The sequence below is a fragment of the Perca flavescens genome, chromosome 3, assembly GCF_004354835.1.
Source record: "Perca flavescens isolate YP-PL-M2 chromosome 3, PFLA_1.0, whole genome shotgun sequence".
Lineage (NCBI taxonomy): Eukaryota > Metazoa > Chordata > Actinopteri > Perciformes > Percidae > Perca > Perca flavescens.
Genome location: NC_041333.1, coordinates 21157512 through 21178487, shown reverse-complemented (window position 1 = coordinate 21178487; position 20976 = coordinate 21157512). Strand labels below are relative to the sequence as shown.

The window sequence follows — 20976 nt, the reverse complement described above, 5'->3', positions numbered from 1 at the left end:
CTTAATCTGTAGTCCTGCCTTGGCTCTGAAGCTAGCCGAGCTCCGGCTACATGCAGTTTTTTTGTCAGGTCTACGGTCCAGTGAGCGAGTCAGAGATAGCAGCACGAAAGGATGAGCATGGCGAGTGGTGGCGACCCGCAAGAGTTAAAGGACCCGCTGGCCTCTTTAAGATCGCAAGTTTGGGAAAACTTTGAGACTGTATGTGTGCAGCCTGCAGCCTTGCCCTCCCGCCTGGTGCCGTCCCCGCCTAGAAAACTTCGGTCTTCGGGTCAGTTCCAGTAGTAGGCTACAGGCGAGAGAGTGGTGGATAAGACGAGGACTGTGTCGGCATTGTTCAGCAGTTGTTGGGTATGTGAGTGGAAATACATCTAACATGCTAACTCATATTCGACTCCATCACCCAGATGTGCCAATCACTGGAACGAGACAAAAAAAATAAAAACTGTCCAACTTCTCCTCCCTACAGTGCTTAACCAGCCTTTAGATACAAATAATTAAAGTTAAATCAAAGGGAGAAGAGCTTGGATGTTAAACAAGAGCTTATTCATTATTTTACCTACTATTAAAAAAAGCAAATACAGGTTAATCTGTCATACACTACTCTTTTTGCACTTGCTCTGTTTACTTTAAGTTTTTATTTTTGTATTCCTCCTGAAAGTGACCTGAAAGTGACTTGGTTGGATTGAATGAGCCTACATCTGGCTTCAGTTGCACTACAAATTCATTTTCCTTGTACAGTGCAGTGTTAAACAATTTTAATAGATAGAAATTTTAACCTTACTGAAATTAGTTTTGTGTAAATTGTTAATAATTGAGCAATGGGAAAATAATCGCTAACCGAAAAATTTATCGTTAGATTAATCGAAAAAATAATCGCTAGATTAATCGTTTAAAAAATAATCGTTTGGGACAGCCCTAGTTTCTATTTTAGCGAACAATGGAATGCAGATTTGGCATACAATGACGTGGCTTTACATCCTTCCAAGCAGTTTGTGCTTTATATGCCTACATCAGAAGTTTCAAGTACCGAAGCACAAATACTTTGTTACCTTACTGAAGTAGAAGTTTTGGGTATCTATACTTTCTACTCTTTACATTTTTAAAATAGCCTTGTTACTCCTATTTCAGTTTGGCTTGTTTTCATTCCGGCATGTCATCGTCTCACACACACACACACACACACACACACACACACACACACACACACACACACACACACACACACACACACACACACACACACACACACACACACACACACACACACACACACACACACACACACACACACACACACACACACACACACACACACACACACACACACACACACACACACACACACACGATAAATCACGCCATTCGGATAGAGTGAATTTGATTGTGGTTGGATGAGAAGTATAAACATATAGGCTACCATTCCGACACCCTATTGGTTTGTACGCGATCCATCGCACCTGCACAGACCCGGCGCTAATTCATGCCTTAACGACCGTTATCTACCGGACCGAATAACAACGCGGATTTCGGTGCCTTATTAGGGAACTGAAACATCGCCGCACGGGACGCTGGTTTACACTACACTTGACAGCAGGTAACATTAGCCTACCGTTAGCTAGCAGCTGGAGTAAACACGGTTAAAATGCTGACAGCTAAATGGTGTAGTGTGTAAGTGTGTCTGTATTTCACCGGAGAGGATTGTAACACCAGACTGTAGCTGCCATTGTCTGAAAAACACAGCCTGAAATAAGTTATTATTACATTTTTAATAAATCATTTAATTTTGACCCTGTGGCCTTAGCAATACACAAGCCGTTCTTTAACGTCGCCTTGTGCTCCTTTTTTTTTTCTTCCAACTTTTTATTGTTTTATATTTTTGAACATACAGAACAGACAAATACAATTGAACAAGATGCTTCCTTTTTTGTGTGGAGGTGGGGTAGTGCACTATAGGCCCCTGTGGGGGCTAAGCTTTTGTCCTTAATGGCATTTTTTTTCCCCTTACATTACTTTTACTTTTATACTTTAAGTAGTTTTGAAATCAGTACTTTTACACTTTTACTTGAGTAAAAAGCTTGAGTTGATACTTCAACTTCTACAGAAGTCTTTTCAAACCCTAGTATCTATACTTCTACTTGAGTAATGAACGTGAATACTTTTGACACCTCCGGCCTACATACCAAACTCAAAAATAGCTTTAGATATTTTAGTAGTAAAACAAGTGACAGACAGGACTTCCTCCAGCTCTTCTTGTCACTCGTACGCTTTTTATATCCTTTTTCTCAGCATCATTCCTCCATCTCTTCCTGGAATCAGCACGTTGGTTTTCTGGCTAGTGATGGGAAATCTGCCAAATCATTTAAGCGTTACTGGCATTTGCTGAGCCACCTACAGGCTTCCTGGTGGGAAACCGAATGGCCCACATACCAGGCTCAAAACAAACCACGACACAGTCACATTGTTAGGAATGATCTTCTTGCCTCGAGATCGTGTGTCACTTTGAGTAGGTCATGCTACAGGTTGAGTGGAGAGCACGTCACAATCTTGGTATCATTGTGTTTGTTTCGCTGAGGGCCTTTTTTATCTTTCATGTTCATTTTACAAACCTATGTTGCTTTCTTAATCAAAAGAACAATAAATGGAGCGTTTCAGTACGTGCACAACGTGTATACAAGATAAGAACAAAAGAAATATAATTATCTGCATCAACATAAAAAAATTCAATCAACTACTGTGTCATCTCCCTCTGTCTTCCCATCTTTCTTACCCATTTCTTCCTTGTCGCTGACCTCCCAGCAGCTCCAGAACTCTCTGTCTTTAGCCAGGATGTTACGGCGGTCCAGGACCTCACAGGTCAGCTCTGCTGCTGTCATAGAACCAGGGATCTGAGGGAAAAAGAGTTTTACTCTCTTCAGCAAAAGGCAAAAGTGTGGCTGAATACTAATATAGCCAGTTGTTTTCCCCCACGTCACTCATTGTACACCACACGAGAGAAGAACTGGGCGGTAAACATGTAAAATGTAAAGTAGGATTGTGTCATGTGGTGAAGTCCAGGTCACCTTGACATGTTGCTCTGCTGTTTCCTTCTTTTCCTCCAGGTACACTGTACAGATGAAGTGCCCCCCAGGTTCAGTACTCTGAAGTGTTCGACACACAACACACCACACACAGAGAGAGACACAGAAAAGGTCAGACAGAAAGACAACAGCATTACAATAACAAATAACAGCGTGCATAAATGTCCAACTGCAGCATACACTGGAGAGTGTTTTGTGTGTGTGTGTGTGTGACTCACAGGAAACTTTGTGTTGAGTGTCTCTCGCACTTTGATGATAACCGTGATCTCTTCCAGCTGCTTGTTTAGCTGCTGCTCATCCACCTGCAATCAAGTATGACCACATTCACACAAACACAATCAATCATCAAATGACATAACACCCTCATTACAGCATCATCCCAATCTTTAGATCTCTAGCGGAAATCTTGTAGTCAATGTAAGATGCCACGTTCTTTGACATCTCAACCTTTTAGATCTATGATCTGTGTTGTGTTTACCCTTTTTTGATGTCATCACTTACAGTAGGATAAATGAATTCAACATGTTTTGCCCTCCTTTCATCACTAACAGTAAGCAGTGAGTCTGACCTCAAAGATGAGTGTGTAGTGCTGTATGAGGTCCTCTATCACGCGGCCAGCAGAGAAGTCCTTCCCGTCGGTCTGGAAGAGCGTGGGACCGAACACTATAGCCAGGTTATGGAGGTTCATCTGGTTCAGCTCAGAAAAACGCTGCACGCTGAAACACACGCAGGGAAAACACACATATGTATGTGCACACTGACATGATACAAGGTGAATTTAAAGTGTGTGTACGCGTTTCTCACCAATAGAGGTGGTTGATTAGGGCTTGTAGTGTAGCTTTGTTTACACGAGGCAGTCTGTTGAACAACAGCTGGTACTGGGAGATTTTCTTGCTTTCTTCCTGAATGGCTGGAGTAAGAGTCAGCGAGAGGGGAAGAAAAAGAGAAAATTATGAATACAGAGGGAATATAAAGAGAAGCAGGATCACAGTGTGTGTCAGCAGGCATAAGATGGAAAATGTAGACAAATACAGCAAGCAGGGTACCCCCGGGAACTTAAATTCAAGGCTTTTTAAGACCTTTTTAATACCATTTCAAATGAAATTCAATGCCAACTTCGTACCCATTCCGACAGAAGTATGAGGGGAAAATGTCAAATCTGTATACATTTTAAACCCTAGAAAATAATGTATGTACAAGTAGGCTACTTGAATAAAATAACACATTGTATTTAAAGTATCAGTCATTTAATACAATTTATTGGATTATAATATAATCTAATAAAATATATTACACTGCATAATGAGCACTTTTACTTTTGCTACTTTAAGTACAGTATATTTTGATAATACTTTTGTACTATTACCTAAGGACAATGTTGAATGCAGGACTTGTAACTGACAAGTAATTTGTAACTCTACAACATTGTTTTTTCTACTTTTACTGCAATACATGATCTGAGTAAGTCTTCCACCTCTGGAAATCACAAACAACAGTTGTGCATGAATACCTGCAGCTTTGTTTAACACTGAAAACACACAGCTCAGTTCAGCATTTACTCAGGGCTCTCAAGTTTTAAGGACAGTCAAGAGTCAACCTCCTTAAATGTGCATATGACAATTATTCACCTCAATGTTAAATTCATTCATTTTAATGAATTAATACACCCCTGGACTGTAATATTCCAGATGTGTTTTGAGCAAGATTTCTGCTCATGTTCAAAAATGTGTACACATTCAAAATATATCTGAGATTTGGAGGGGTCATGATATTTTGAAAAAAATAAAGTAGGCTACCTAAAAAAAAAAAAAAAAAAAAAAAAAAACTATAAAATAATCTACCTGCACCATAGTATGCTGTGCATTACGTGATTCCTCTGCTGATACGGTAAATATCAGACCGTCTGACAGACACAGAGCCCCGTTTGCTTTTTACATTGACTGTCACGCTCAATGTGTGACACTTGAGAGCCCTGGTTTACTTGCAGCTTCGCTACAGTAGCAGATAACCTTTAACGTTACCTGCCGGTCACATCGTCTCTAAACGGTCCGCTCACAGTGAACTCCTGCACGGATCAACAGATGTTAGAGTCCGGCAGCTGCTCGCTCAGTTTGTTATAAAACGCACCGAGCAGATTAATGGAGCCGCTCGGTGTTTGGCTAGCTAATAAGCCGTTAGCCTGTTATCTTGAGCTTTATCTGAAGGCGGCGAGCGGCCAGCCAGGCTCCGACACACCCGACACATTCCGCACATCCGCCGATCAGTTTAACCGAGAACCCCCATACCAGTCAGAGAGGCGTGTTTTGGGTCTCGGTCCTCCGGTGCGTCCAGCGACGGACTCCGGTCAGTTTTTAAATTAGCCAACATCAGTAATAGTTAATATTGTTATGGTATGCACTTAATCCTAGGGAAGGCAAAAAATATAAGACATTTATAACGAAATCCAAGACTTTGTATACCAAATTCAAGGCTTTTAAGGCCTTAATTTGAGATTATCAAATGTAAGACTTTTGCAATGCTTTTAAGACCCCGCGGGTACCCTGGGCAAGAGAGAAAGAAGGAAAAAAAAAACAGACAGCAACCTAAAGCGAGATTCAAAGCTGAGTTAAAAGTGACACGCTGATCAAGATTTAGTGTAGTGCTATTACACAAGGCCATATTGGATTGTGAACTGACAGGCAAACAAGTTCAGACGTATAAGCTTTGTATCAAAACAGCTACAACATGACACCTGACACACAGCTGCAGCATCTCCAGCTAACTGATCTGGCAACTGAAATCATTCTGCTTCCATTATATTTTCAGTGTAGTTTCAATTGTGAACACAGTTTGAAGTAACTTCTTCCCTAAACCTTTTTTTTTGAAAAAGGTTTAGGTTTTCTTGAAAACTTTTCCTTTTCCACAGTTGTTTCCTTCATTTCTTGCCCCTAAAAAGGTTCGAGATATCAGCCACTGAGACTTCTCCTGCCACACTAATGGTGCTTTTCCATTACATGGTACCTACTCACCTCGCCTCGACTCTACTCGCCTTTTTTGGTTTTCCATTACGACAAAAAGTACCTGGTACCTGCTAACAGGTACTTTTTTTAGTACCTCCTCAGTCGAGGTTCCAAGCGAGCTGAGGCGAGCCGAGAAGGTGACGTGAAACCCTGCAGGCTACAGATTGGTCGGAAAGAATAGTCACTGATCACTGCATTGCTAGCGACAGATGGCATTTTTAAATAGTTTAGCTAGCGGTGTTTTTTTGCTGCCGGAGGCTCCACGCAGAGCTTTCTCCGTAGCATACAAGTGGCTTGATGTTTATACTTGTGCGCTGGTGTGTGTGTCGAGTCGCAATGTGTGTGTGTGTAGCTGGTGAGCGAGGGAGAAGTGAGAGAGTGACGGCGATTAGCTCCGCAGCGAGTAGTGACTCTAGAGTCATATAGTGAGAGAAACAAAGTGTCTCCACTGGTCTTTCGGACCACGGTGGGAAATCTGGAGCAGGAAAAGTTAACTATCTTGTTGATTTCATGTTGTTTACGGCGAAGGAGAACCAGGAAATCAGTCGGGGGAAATGCAACGCTACCAAGCCACGCCCACGGCAGTCGCTATGATGACCAGCCACGCTGATGCGGTACTAAAATCTGCAATGGAAAAGGGACGCACAGTGCGCCAAGTCGAGTCGAGCAGATACCATGTAATGGAAAAACGCAATAATACAACATTAGGTCCGTTGAGACTACTTTTTTTAGTAGAAAATAGTCGCTAGTCCCCACAGCAAGGTATGTGGATTATCATGAAAAACCAGGACATTATCCTTTTTATTTACCTCCATTGTGTTGAAGCGGCATCAGAAGTTTCACTGCATCTCCAAATCTCATAAAATAAATACAAAACTATATACTATATACTACTAAATAGTTGTTTTTTTTGTGATTTGAATGAACTGACCCATCCTCAAATCACAGCTTGACTATACAACAGTATATTGTGAATCTTACCAGCAGTACTGAGCCAGGTGCAGGAATCTTCTGCCGTGAACAGTCCCATTTCTAACTCCCTGAAGAAGCGTTTGAGTGTGTTGGAGACGTCGTCCACCTGGTGCTCTCCTTCCCTCAGACAAAGACTGCGAGCATCACGGCGAAATCTCTCACACAACGCTGCCACACGGGAGTTCACACCGCTCTTACGATATATCCCCTCAGAGGTCAAGCCTAGAAAAAAAAATAAACATATATACATAGACATCATTTTACAAACACAGGCGATGTCCATACTGTAACACTATTGTTGGATAACAAAACCTTGTTCCTCCAACTTGATATTTATATTTCAACTTTAAAAGAAAAAGCATCATATGGTCCAGTAAAGATTTAGAAAAGTCAACTGAACTCATAAGAACTTAAAAACGTCATTGTATAAAGTGTAATGTACAAAGTTTTCCACCTCAAAAATACACTTACTTTGTAGATGGGGTTTTAAGAGGATCAATACCCAATACTGATGTAACATTAGATATTGGTTATGAGGACAGAATATGTGGCTATTCTATGTTGGGTGTTATAGATTGTTATAGATATCTTATAGATTGTTTTATGAAATAGGGCAAAACTGCTGCTGCTGCATCGTTCTTTAAAAGGTTAAAACTTTAAAGCCTGTTGGTAAACTATAACGTCACAGAATGTGGTATGTGATGGAAGAGCCAGAACAGCAACATACTTAGAATTTTCTCCACTGTGTGTACAAAGTATTTTGGTGTTAATTAGAAAAGTGTCTTGGGTGTAAAACTTTTCAAATGACTCAGTGCAGGTTATGTCCACTAGAGGGCTTCTGGTCCTGTTCTTCTGTTACAGTAGCTGCTTTTGGTAGCACTGAGTCATGATTGAAATTCCAGGTTCAAGGGCCTACAGTTCCCCATATGGCTCCAAACACCCAGTAGAAGTCACTATACTTTGTCAAAAAGGTTTGAAAAACTTGATCACAACATAAACGATGGTTACGTCAAATGTTGTGTCATGGTAAATGACCACTACCAGCACATGAAGGCGAGAACGGGGACAATTCTACCCTGGTTTCCCAGAGAGCTGACCAGAGGGATTAATGTCAGGAAAGTAGAAAAATAAGCCTCCCCCACACACACAAAGCTTCAAAAAGTGCTTTCTGTTAGGATTGCACATTAGATACACTGATGCATCAAGACTGCCTTTCCAACTCACGCAAACACAAGCATGAAAACACAAACACACTGCCGCCCCCCCACCCCACACACACACACACACGCGCATATGTGAAAACAGAAGTGCATACAGTTGGCAAAAGGGATACAGAAAACTAGTCAGAATGAAAGAAGACAGGTCAGCTGATGCAATCAGATACAGCAATGTAACCGGTATATAGACTCCTGTAATGTGTGGCAGAGAGATACGGAGCATGACTTTGTGTCTACACAGTGTGTGACGGGCAAAATGCTGGGACTCGTAAAACACGTTTGTGTCCGAATATGTGAACATCTCTGCATGTCTCTTACCGCACTGTGTGATGTAGCCAATGCAGCTGTGTACTATGACAGGTATGTCTGTCTCTGTCAGCTGCTGCTGGCTCAGTGTGTCACCTCCACTCCCTGCTGCCGCCTGGATGGCCCCACACCAGCCGGCAAAATCCAACTTCCTCTCTCCTTCTATGTACAGAGTTCTGAGTAAAGAGAGAGGGGGACAGAGGGGAAAGGGAAGGGGTAAAAAGGGACAATAAAGTTCAATAAATGAAGAGGAGATGGAAAAAGATCATCAAAAAAAAAAAATCTAGAAAAGACCAAAAAGCTGTGAATGATTCACAATAAAGATTACATTTTAAAAAAACACATTCTTCTACCATAGACTGTACACTTTGTAAAGTGGCTTGACATTGTGTGACAGGTGGTGAAGTCAAACACAGAAGCAAACATTGATTTTTCCCTTAAGCATCATCATTGTAACAACCAATCTGCCCTCTCACCTGCCCCTCTCCACCAGAACCAGCACCTCATTGTCTTGTTGGATCGCTGTAAAACACAAATAAATCGTAATATTTCAGATACTGATTTATTTCTAGATACTGATCTGTTTATTTCTGGTTGGTCAATCATCACTCTGAGCACTCCCACCCGGTTACTATGTGTGTGCAGATTATGCAGTAAAAGTGCAGTTTGTATATGTATCGATGTATTTATCCTAATGCATCTCACTCACAGAGTTCATTTAGTTTGCGGAGGTGGATTTCCTCTCCCTGGCTGTCCTCCAGGTAGACGTGAAGTGTGGAGCCCACCAGAGCAAACCAACCAACCTTGGATGTTTGCAGGTTCAAGCCGTCTTTACATTTCAGCCGCCCAATCCGCTCAAAAGCCAACCTCAGTAGTGGCTCTGCAGTGGCTGGGATAAAGCTCTACAAATACAAACAGACAGTATGGCTGTACATTGCACATTAATCATCATTTCCCTTCTCTTTTGATGATGATTTAACCACTTTAGTCTGTGCATTACTGAACCAAAAAAAGAAAAAACAATACTAATTAAATTGTTAGAAAGGTTAAAGCTCCTGTGCAATACTTCAATGACAATGAGATTTCTAGAAAAACTGCCTTTGTGGCTATTGGCTAGACATACATGAGCCATAAGGCATGAGGCATAACCCCCGCTTCGACCTACCAATCCAATCTGAGTGATCTGATCACAAGTGCACAAGTACGCACACTTTTCTACATCCACTTCAGCAGTTTCAGCACAGCAGGTCAAAGTAACTGTTGCTGCACATCATCATGCAGCTGACAATTATATCAGCTGTAAAGAGTGCTGTTCTGACGGAAAATAAGCAACATAGGAAACAAGTCAGCATTAGCCAGCCCTGTCCTGACCACTAGACAGCATAGTTTGAACCGCACACCATCCACTTTTCAGAGCTCTGCAATTTCACTACAAAAATTACAACTAATTACTAATTATTACTATGTTAAGTCTTCCTTCTGTAGGGCCCCACCTGAGAAGAAAGTAAAATGATTTGTGCTTGTGTATCTAGACCCCAATATGTATTTGGTGGTTACCTTGGCAATAGACTTGACCCATTCCTTGTGGCTGTCTGGGTCATCAGTGCCAAACAGATAAAGACGCTCTGACTCTGAGTAGAGTTCAAAGGTGCTGTCATACCTAAGGGTTAGAAAGAGAGGTTAGGAGGAAGTAAGACAGAGTGTTATATAAAAAAAATAGAAGGGAGAGAGAGAAGTCATTTTGCATCAAAAAGCTATTTTCATGAGGCCAGACACACATTTGGTATATCTCACTTGAACAGCCAACTGTGAATGATAACATACAGATTCAGTTTAGAGCTATGTATATTATTTAATTTTTTTTTAGTATTAATAATTTGATACAGACCGTAAAATCAAGGGAAAATGGATCAGTTTGCGTGCGTGTATACCCGTGTTTCTCAGGCGCGTCGACAGCCAAACAGACTATCTCCGAAGCCTTCAGAGATCCGTTAGGGTTTGAGTTCTTGTCACTCTCATAGTAGCTGAAGGCGCCATCATTCAGCGTGCACCAGCGCCGACTGAACTCTACATGGAGGGACGAACAAAGATTTATCAAGCATAATATTCAGAATCATAATAAAACAAATGACATCATTGGACACTGTAGTTTTGTATGTTTACTGCATTTGTGAATTACTTTGTTCAGAAAATGGCTTTATAAATACACATTGTATTCATTATGAGTGTTCTTTATCACTGTGGGGTGGAGTGTAGGTGAGTGTCAGTGTTGCAAGGTGTCTGTGAATACCCTCTCTGGCCTTGCGCTCTGTGATGGCCCGAGCCATGGATGCAGTCTTGAACAGGAAGCCATTGTAAGACACACAAGGTGGTGGTGAGTAATGTACCGCCTCCATGCCTCCGCCCACCTCTGATCGTGGTAGCTCTGCAGAAGAACAAAAAAATAAATTATAATAATCATCTTGTGTAAAAACATACTGGCTGTAATCTACTGGGAGTCTATCTAAAATAGGAGAAGTGCATCTGGTAAAATTAAGTGGAAAACATTAAACATTACAAACACTCCTGGGTATAACCGGAATGTGTGTGGTTATGTAAAATTTAGGAATGACATTGTTGCTGGAAATCAAATGTTGCTGGTTTGATAGTGGCAAAAAAAAAAAAAAAAAAAAAACAAGGAATATACATTAAATTGTCCACACAATAAATTTGACAGTATTATTGTCACATAGCCAGACAATACAGACACTATGAGGCTTACAGCACATATAAAGCAAATACCATTTGCAAACTATAATGTAATGTGTACACTGGGGGTGAGCCATTTTCATCCTGAGTTCTGACTAAACAAATTAATCACACTGTACAATATAAACCCTAACGTTTTTTGTTTTTTGAGATCTTTATGTAAAGTGGGCATGGATCCAACCCAGATGACAATCTAGATAGTATATCTGTCCCACATAATTGATTAACACTTTAATGAATTAAAAACAAAGAAGCTTTTTTGTGACCCTGTGTACTGTACCTGTGTTGAGATTATGGCGAATTAACTCAGCCTGTAAAGGTTGGGAATGTGCGTTGGCCAGGGAGAGAGCAGAAGGCCAACTTGCTATACCAGTTGGACAATTTACATCTGCACCGCAGAAAATCAGGCTTAACGTCTCCAGCACATCACTGCACTGCACATTTATACAAAGAGCCTAGGGAGAAGGAGAGAGGAAGAGAAAATTATTATATGATTAAATCCTCATGTACAACAATAACAACTGGAGACAATGATGGGTTGCTTGTGCAATGACCTCCAGCCTTTCAATTAAATTTTATTGTATTAATAGTGTCAAATCATAACAGAATTCATCTCAGGACACTTTACAAATTGAGTAGGTCTAGACCACTCTCTATAATTTAAAAGAGACCAAACAAATCCCGCAAGAGCATGCATTTTGTGCAACAGCCAGTCTGGGGGGAGGGGGGGGGGGAAGTCACCCAACTTTTGTATTCATAGTAACAGCAAAATTTCAAAGTGGCTCGTTTGGTGCATATTTTTCCATGTAGCCCTCAGTCTCGGCCCTCCTTCGCTACCAGATGGGTCTGACCCATGAGTTTGCTGGGGAGCAAGGGGAGCACTGTCCCCCTGGTAGCTGAAACGGATTATTATTTAAAAAATGAGTGGAATAATTACGTCTGGCATGACCAGATATTTTATAGATATCTTAAATAACACAAAACAACTAAACAGTGGTAGGTAGGTAATACATCGGATTTCATATACTGATTTAGTAAAAAAAATATTTCCTGGCTGACGATGCGAGCAGCAAGACGCAAAAAACAAAAATGACTCGCTAGTCTGGACATCTTACTGTGCCAAGGTTGTAATAAAGGTTTTCTACATGCCACATTTGATGTCAGTTTACTAATTTATTGCAGGTTTTGTGTAGATTTGGACTTACGTTTATTCCTCTTTGTTTAAACGCCAAAGTGGAGGAAGCCTAGTGATGAGTCGATAGCAACCAGTTTGTTTGTTGAATGTTAACCAGTGTCCTTTGCTGAATGGTCTCAATGTTTTATTGTTTTATTTCATGTGAATACTAGTTTACTAGAGGAGTAACTTAGTATTTGAAGTAATGCAGTAAGTGTGCATTTAGTTTCCATGCTTATTGTGTTTCCACAACTATGTTAGTGTAAAGAGTAAATGTGTTAGAGTAAATCTACTGAAATGGCCACCACACCATAACAGAGGAGTGTGATGCGTCAGATGAGAAAGCAGAGGTTTAGTCACGTATGTCATTGCTGTAAAAAAAAACAAAAAAAACAATGGGAATCTGTATATCTTTGCCAAGCGCAAACCAGTACAGAACGTATCAGTAAATTGTCGGGGGGTGGGTCTTCTTTGTTATTGTTGAAAAACAAATATACTGTACTGTCAATAAAAACCCCAAGTAATTATTTGGGGATTTATTGGTCCTGATGGGGTTATTATTGTGATAAAACTACCAACATAGTGTTCTCAAGTGTTTTAAGTCCTGTGCCCATTGCGGAGTCCACTCTAAATACACTGTATGCTCATTTAATAACAAAGTGACCTGGAGCCATTTTATTAGTATATATTAGTGTCTAAGTCCACATGAACCTTTTGCTTCATTTCAGAGGAGCACTAGTGAAGTGAACACTGATCTAAGAGCAGATGGAAAGCTAACTGATCTGATAAACCTTTGCTGCTCTTTGTGGGGGATGGCACAATTATTTGTAGATTACTGTATATTTGAATAATTGTCCTGTAATTCAGCGGTATTAAAGTGTGACATTTGCTGTTATTTCACTGAAGGAACTACAGTATTGAGGTATTTTCAATACTTCCATTATATTCAAGTGGACAAATTACAACCTTTAAATGTGCAACATGAAGCTATGTGACTAAAAACAAAAGTTAAGACGGAAATGCACATAGGGAAATAATGGTGGGTTAGGGTCAGGGTGGGAAATAAAAACAATCTCACATACTGTATATCTTTGGAAAAACAATTTGTTGAAAGTAGAAAACAAACTGATAACGTCCAAACAACAAAAGAGGAATGTCTTCCTACACTCAGAACACAAAACCACTGTTTAAATTCCTAGAAGTGGATTATCATCATCATCATTTGGAGATCGTTTGATTTTAAACAAGATTATAAACAAATACAGAATTTGGTACCTGAAAAGGATACAACTACTGCGTTGTCTTTAGACTGACATTTTGTCCAAATATTGTAAACCAAATTGTAAAGAAATAAAGGAAGGAGGGGAATGTGGAAAAGGGAATATGTTATGACTGAGAAAAGGAGGATGCAGTGTTTTTACAGCTGAGGAACCACACACAAGCTCTTTTGGATCAGACTGAGAAATTCCACAGCACCCTGTCACACTCACATAACCCCTCCTTTATTTAAGCAGGGTTGAGCCTCCACACACACACACACACACACACACACACACACACACACACACACACACACACACACACACACACACACACACACACACACACACACACACACACACACACACACACACACACACACACACACACACACACACACACACACATTAACAAAGATTCAAATTGCACAAGAATCCTCTCCACACAGTCAGAGACAAACTGCCTTTCTTGGTCTCCTACACCTTTAAAGACATCTGAAGGTGTAATCAGCCATCCAGAGTGGAACACATCCATGTAGGTATTATGTACACTCAAACAGCCTCACCCTATGGATCATAGGAGTGAAACGGTATATAGGGCCTGGGAATGAGTGTTATTTTACGTATTTCAGTGGCTACAATGGCCTGCCAAAGTTTTTTAGCAGCTTCTTCCCGTTTACATATGGAGTAAATAATACAGGTGTCATTTAAAGATACACGTGAGCTGCTGTAGCAGATTTAAAGAATGGCCTGGAGTAATGTTAACATTATCAATCACAGGGTAGCTCACAATACGATACGCGGCTCACGATACTGATAATATCACAATATAACGATTCTGCGATAATCAATATATTGCTAGACAATCCTATAATGATACATCACTAGATCGGTCTAACTATGAATACAAAATGCCTGTGACAAGGTTAAGTGCAGGATTTCTCTCTATTCACTACAAGTCCAAACTGTTAGAAAACAGCACAATTTTGCAGCACAAGTTTTTCAGACTGTAAATTATAATTACAGAACTATAGAGCACCTATGGGTCCATACTTTGGACTTAAACGTGGATGGGGCATCTGTAATTTTCTTTAAACTGCTGTTCGCCGTCCTGTTAAAATCCCCTCCCTATTTGGCTAGATAACTTTTGTTCAAGTTTCCCTCATTCATGGGTTGAGCACCACCTCGAGGAGCCGTGAAGCAGTGATGCAGGGAAATCTATTTAGAGCACCTTATTTTATTAATTAAAATATTCATATTTGGCGCCAGCATATCGATAATCATGTCGCACAAAGGACAATGATATATTGCAGTATCGATATTTTGTCCCACCCCATTGAATAAATTATTAAACAGCAGTGTGAAGATAGGTACAGATATATCCACAACTTGCTGTAATACTTCTAATACCAATGTCACAAGGTGAAAAGATTTTTTTCAATTGTGAAGGCTATGAGTTAAGATGTCATTAAAATGTTTTAACCATTGTCTTTTTGTATTCTTTCCATAATTTTATCTAAATTATAAATGTAATAATTTCAATAGAACATTGATTACATCAGGTATTAGACAGTATTTATAATCATACCTGGAAAAAAATTGGCAGGTACATGTAAAAGGCCAGCTTTCTGATTGCTTCAATACAGCGGATCGCATTATACAGTATTGTTGCAGAAAAATAGGGAAAAGGAGTCTGAATACCTACAACTAGAAAGAATAGTAGGAAAACTGACTGACTGACAGTGTGTTTGCAGCTAATCTCTGGGGTGGGTTTGATCAACATTTTATATCTTCACTTTTTTCTGCTTGGATTTGGCACCACACTTTTCTCTTTTTCTTTGCCAGAGACACAATTCACTGCATTTCCCCTGCATTATTAAAACTCACCTCTTGTAGTCTTTTCCTTCACTTTCCTGTAAACTCGTGTTTAGTCTGCTCTACGTCACTGGGTCTTTGAGAGAAAAAGGCTGCCCATTTGTTGACTCTTATTTTATCCATTTTAATCATCACATTAAAAATTGACCATCTTGTTTAGTTGTACTACTGACGAACGCCACAAACCACAAAAAACAATACTGTAGACCAATCCCTGCAGGCTAACATTGGCCACCATGTTACAAGGCGAGCCAAATTATAATATATATATACACTGTAATTTTACCACAAGCACAATGCAGTTCAGAAACAGTACCTCACTGGAAACAAGTACAGTATGACTTTTTTGTGATGACAAATTCCTAAGCCCATTAACTGTGTGTGTGTGTGTGTGTGTGTTCCAGTAAAAATGAACAAAACCAGCCCTCCCTTCCATGTGGCCATACATGTGAAAGCCATGTTGTATGTAGGTCAGTGTGCTGTAATGTATCAATAACCAAACATGTGTCTTCTGACCAAGAGAAGTGCACCAATCAGAACAAAATACAATATGGAAATGGTTATTTCAAGACCTCACGCCCTCCAACATCTGCTGCCTATGAAACAGGGAGTAATGTTATCACAGACAGACAGAGAGAGAGAGAGAGAGAGAGAGAGAGAGAGAGAGAGAGAGAGAGAGAGAGAGAGAGAGAGAGAGAGAGAGAGAGAGAGAGAGAGTTCAAGAATCTTACCCAATTTCCCCAGAGAGAGGGAGAGAGAGAGGGAAAGAAAGAAATAGAGATATTTTATCTGGGTGTGTCTAAAATCACAGGCCTCCATCTGGCCTCTGCAGTTATATGGGACAGAATTGGAGGAAAAGAAAGAGATACAAATATTGTGAAAGGAAGATGAAAGCGTTTAGTGGGGTACATTAATCAGAGACGGATTGTACTTGAATATAAACTCAACATAACACTCTTAGATCTCCATACAGACGCACTGTGCTTTGTCCATTTTAGCACATACTGAACATCCAACCAAAAACACACATTTATTTATATATGTATGCACGTCCAATATATAAAATCCAGATGAGGAAGAGCAGTTATCCACATATGTTCCGTCATTACCTCACCAGGGACAGTATATAGAGGGGGGGAAGTGGAGGTGAAAAGCCAGATAGATGAAGAAGGGGAAGAAAAGGATGAATATGGCATAGAAGAAAAACAGAAAGACAGACACACAAATTTAGGAAGGAAAAGAAAAGAACTGGGAAACAAAAAAGCAGATCCCAGATCCCATCTCCCTGTACAATTGAAAAGGATTTCTGACCTAAAATCCTACAGTGTGAATGAGGAAATGAGGATACTCAGTTGGAAAAGGGAAAAAAGATGAGACAAAAGAATGAGTAACAGCAGGGAATGGACAGAAAGAAAGGGTAAGAGAGATGGAGCTTTTCTTCTATGGAAGTCACTTTCCAAAACTGTAAAAGCACAAAAACTAAAAGAGAAAATAAAGAGTTTTTAGCAGTGTCTGTTTGCTATAAGTACAAATAACCTGCTGATTGTCACCAGCACACAGTCAACATATACATAACAAACACATGCTAAAGAAGGCTGGGATCAGTCATTGGTTGTGGCTGTCGAGGAGGGAAGATTTTCACTAATACGCCCTTATGCTCATAACAAAAACGGGATGTGTAATCTAATGTAGGATGATAACAGTGAATGGGTTTTACAATCTTTAGAAACAAATAGCTATGTTTTATCGAATGCAACAAAGCTGCATAATGTGAGTCTTACTTGTGATAACCGTCCCTAACTTAAACTTGGCACACACTCTCAAAATGCAACCCCTTTCCTCTGTGTTAATAACTCTATGCAATACTGTGCATTTCTCTATCAAACATCTTTTATGCTCCATCCAGTGCTCTTTGGCTTCTTTGCACTCTCACAAAGACATAAAGGAAACCAACAAACAACAAAGCATTTTAAGGATTTTGAAAAGCCAATCAGAAGGCTTTGATAAAGGTTCAAATGTTAGTATAATATAATAAGACACCATGAAGGAAGACAGGCTGGAGGCGGTTTTCCAAACATACTACACACAATATGTCCTCCAAAGAAGAGTTTTTATATGCTCCAACGCATTTTAATTAATTCTTTATAAAAACATGAACACTATGTTGTAGCAAGAGGATATTAAACCCAATTAAGGAAAGAGTGTGGAAAGTATTAACAGTTACCCAGTGCAAAAGAGAGAGGCGAAGAGAGAGGGCACTTAAAGCAGGAAGGAATAGAGTGAGAAAGACAATGATGTCCATTGACAGAGGTGAGCCTATCATCTACTCTGAGCACACAGAGAACACATGGACACACACAAGCACAGACTGAGAGAGCAACACATATCAAAAATGCAAAAAAGGCAGAGAAACATGCCTACACACATTTATATGCATGTTAATGTATCTCAGCCCACTCCCAGTGAAAATCATAAACACAATAACTCTAATGTGCTCACTTACAGAGCAACAGAACACAGTCTCAAGACCGAACTATGCCACACAAACACATTCAAATATGTTTGTTTTACTGCACTGAGATCACATACTGTCAGATATCCAAAGTCCATTCACCCACATTCCTATACTCGCACTAACCTACCCTGTTTAAAACTCACATTCTTTACGGATACAAAAACACACAGATGCAGACAAACAACACTTTCAGTACCCTCTCCTACAGCACAGCAGCAAACACAACCTTACCTGTAAGTTTTCAGTTCCTTTCAATCGCTCCTCTGTTTGAATGTCAGTCGACACAGACAGACACAAAGTTGCAAATGCAAAACAAAAACCTAGTTTGTGATGCTTTAGTCTGGCAGACAGTTAAGGGTATACTAGCAACTGACAAATAGGAAAACGAGCCAGGAGTGAAGAGATCAACTTTCTTCTCCAGTCGCAGCCAAACAATGAGGAGGGTAGAGAGTTAGAGGTGGAGTTACAGCACATTCCAGCTAAAGCAGTGAGTAATGATGTCACATTTAGAAAAAAAGAAAAGGAAAACCACTGAAGAAAGGAAACAGAAGTGGGGATATAAAGCCAGGACTAGACAAACAAACCTGAATGTGATCCAGACACCCCACAACTCAAACCGTACACAAATGTCAGTTTCTCACACACACACACACACACACACACACACACACACACACACACACACACACACACACACACACACACACACACACACACACACACACACACACACACACACACACACACACACACACACACACACACACACACACACACACACACACACACACACACACACACACACACACTTCAGCTGCTCCCTTCATCATTCAGTCCTCCTCCATTATGGTTCATTCCAAATCCAGAACTTCCCATCATGTCAAACATATGCTGCTCTACCTGTTCTTTTAGAAAATACTGGAAGTTCCTCACCTCTGTGTTGCTCCTCTTTCCACTTGGGTGTCTTAAAGAATAATAGACTCTGCAATATGTTTGTGTTACCAATGCAATTATGTGAAAAGGCATTGAAACAAAACTGTCTGGAGTGCTGGCAGGCTGCTCAATAAAAGGTACGTCTCTGCAAGTGTGTGAGTGAATATTGGTGTCACTGGTCAGAGAGACAACTTCCTTTATCTCCTTCTGCACATCACAAACAAAGTGACTCACTCACACAGTCACAGACAAGCTTAAAGCTTGAGGGAGGAAAAATAGAATTCACAGTCAGGTGCTAACTGTGACTGTCTGTGAGCAGTCCACGGTGTTTGTGGTAAGTGGGTTAAGCAGCTAATGAGTGACCCAGCAGGGTCCAACACAAAGACATTCACTGCACACAGTGGAGCACAGCGAGGGCAAAATACCCGAGAGATTCAGTCAGCTTTTGCAATCTAGGAACCTGCATTAAACTAAAACAGTGTTCAAATCAGTCCGTTGAAAAAATTTTGCTTGCCTGAAATAACTAGCTGGGAAAGAGAAAAACATCAAGCACTGAACGGGTTAACTGTAGACTGGCTACTTTATTGTAGCTGACTGGAGGAATGTATTACAAAATATTTGTTATTACAGACTATTAACATGAGTTTGCTGAGTGCTTTCACCGTTTGTTAAAAAAAAGAATAAATGCTCCCCTTTAGTGCAATATTAGACTCTAAAACTATATTTACACCCAGAGACTCACTTCGGACAGTCAGTCAGTCAATCAGTCAGTCAGTCAGTCAGTCAGTCAGTCAGTCAATCTATCTATCAGGTCAGTATAAGAACAGTTTGGTTACTTCTTTATTCTTGGAATCTTAGTCACGGTCTGAGTAGTAAGCATGCAGATGTACAGTGTCTGGTATGTGTATATGACAATGCATAATACAGTCACAACTAAGCCTGTGACCCTCTATGAGACACATGCATACAGCTGCTGGAAAAAAATCTTGAAGGAGGCACTGTATTGTGAGGCAAAGGGAGCAGTCAATACTACATTCAGCCGTAACGCATAAAGTGAATAAATGAATTAAGTCCAATGTAGTATAGTGGATTGCTAAACCAACCCTCTCAGCTTCCTCTTACTGTAACCCTCCCTACATACAACTCTCTTTCTCAAGGTCTGTTGACTAACTATATTAGATCTCCATAACCACAAGCAATACAGTGTGTATTATTCAAGTCCGAACATGAGGGTAGCACAGACAAAAAAGCAAACAAACAATCAAAGCAGTGATTTCAACTCACATTGTTGAGCTCTCTTTGGTTTCCGTACAGAGGGTGGTACTTCCTGTATTTGCCCTGGCGGTATTTGTTGGCGATGAAGCGCCGTCGCTCTTCGCTGCAGCTAGAGGATGTCAAAGCTTCACTTGGTGGGACGTTAGCTGCCCAAAAACTGTTTACCCGCTCGTTGCCCAGCAACAGGAACACCTGCATCACAGGTGGGGTTTAGGAAAAGTATTTCCACATAAAAAAAGGGTAGGAGGCATGTGTGTAGAGGTCAAGATGTGCACTGTCGTCTGACAATATACACTGTGCAGTTTAGTAAGTATGCCTGTACATTTTTACCATTATTATTTACATTGCATTATATTGGACCAAGTGTCTACCCTTATGTGTGTAAATCAATATAATGCAACACCTCCACTTAATACTGCCTCAGAAATGACCACAGCGTTGAATCCAAACCCTAACACAACTTGATATTCTAAGCTTCACAAAGGTTAACTGCAGGGCCATTATTAGACTGTATTACGTTATACAAGTGTACCTAATAAACTGCTACCTCAGTATAAATTAATCAGTAGCTCCATCTGGGTTTAAGGAGCTATATGTGAATAGGCCATGTGTTTTTATATATACAG

General features: G+C 40.3%; 1 protein-coding gene across 1 annotated transcript in view; it reads right to left on the bottom strand.

The window, feature by feature from the left end:
* Positions 1-20976, bottom strand: part of arap1 (ArfGAP with RhoGAP domain, ankyrin repeat and PH domain 1) — a 49256-nt gene that overhangs the window by 11750 nt on the left and 16530 nt on the right. The window contains exons 12-25 of the mRNA XM_028573981.1: positions 20360-20542; positions 11600-11774; positions 10862-10996; positions 10503-10638; positions 10129-10231; positions 9281-9473; positions 9048-9093; positions 8584-8747; positions 7058-7270; positions 3882-3987; positions 3646-3793; positions 3296-3379; positions 3060-3137; positions 2768-2885 (exon numbers count right to left, since the gene is read on the bottom strand). Of these exons, the coding sequence (XP_028429782.1) occupies positions 2768-2885; positions 3060-3137; positions 3296-3379; positions 3646-3793; positions 3882-3987; positions 7058-7270; positions 8584-8747; positions 9048-9093; positions 9281-9473; positions 10129-10231; positions 10503-10638; positions 10862-10996; positions 11600-11774; positions 20360-20542 (1882 nt within the window). The remainder of the gene's footprint in view (positions 1-2767; positions 2886-3059; positions 3138-3295; positions 3380-3645; positions 3794-3881; positions 3988-7057; positions 7271-8583; positions 8748-9047; positions 9094-9280; positions 9474-10128; positions 10232-10502; positions 10639-10861; positions 10997-11599; positions 11775-20359; positions 20543-20976) is intronic.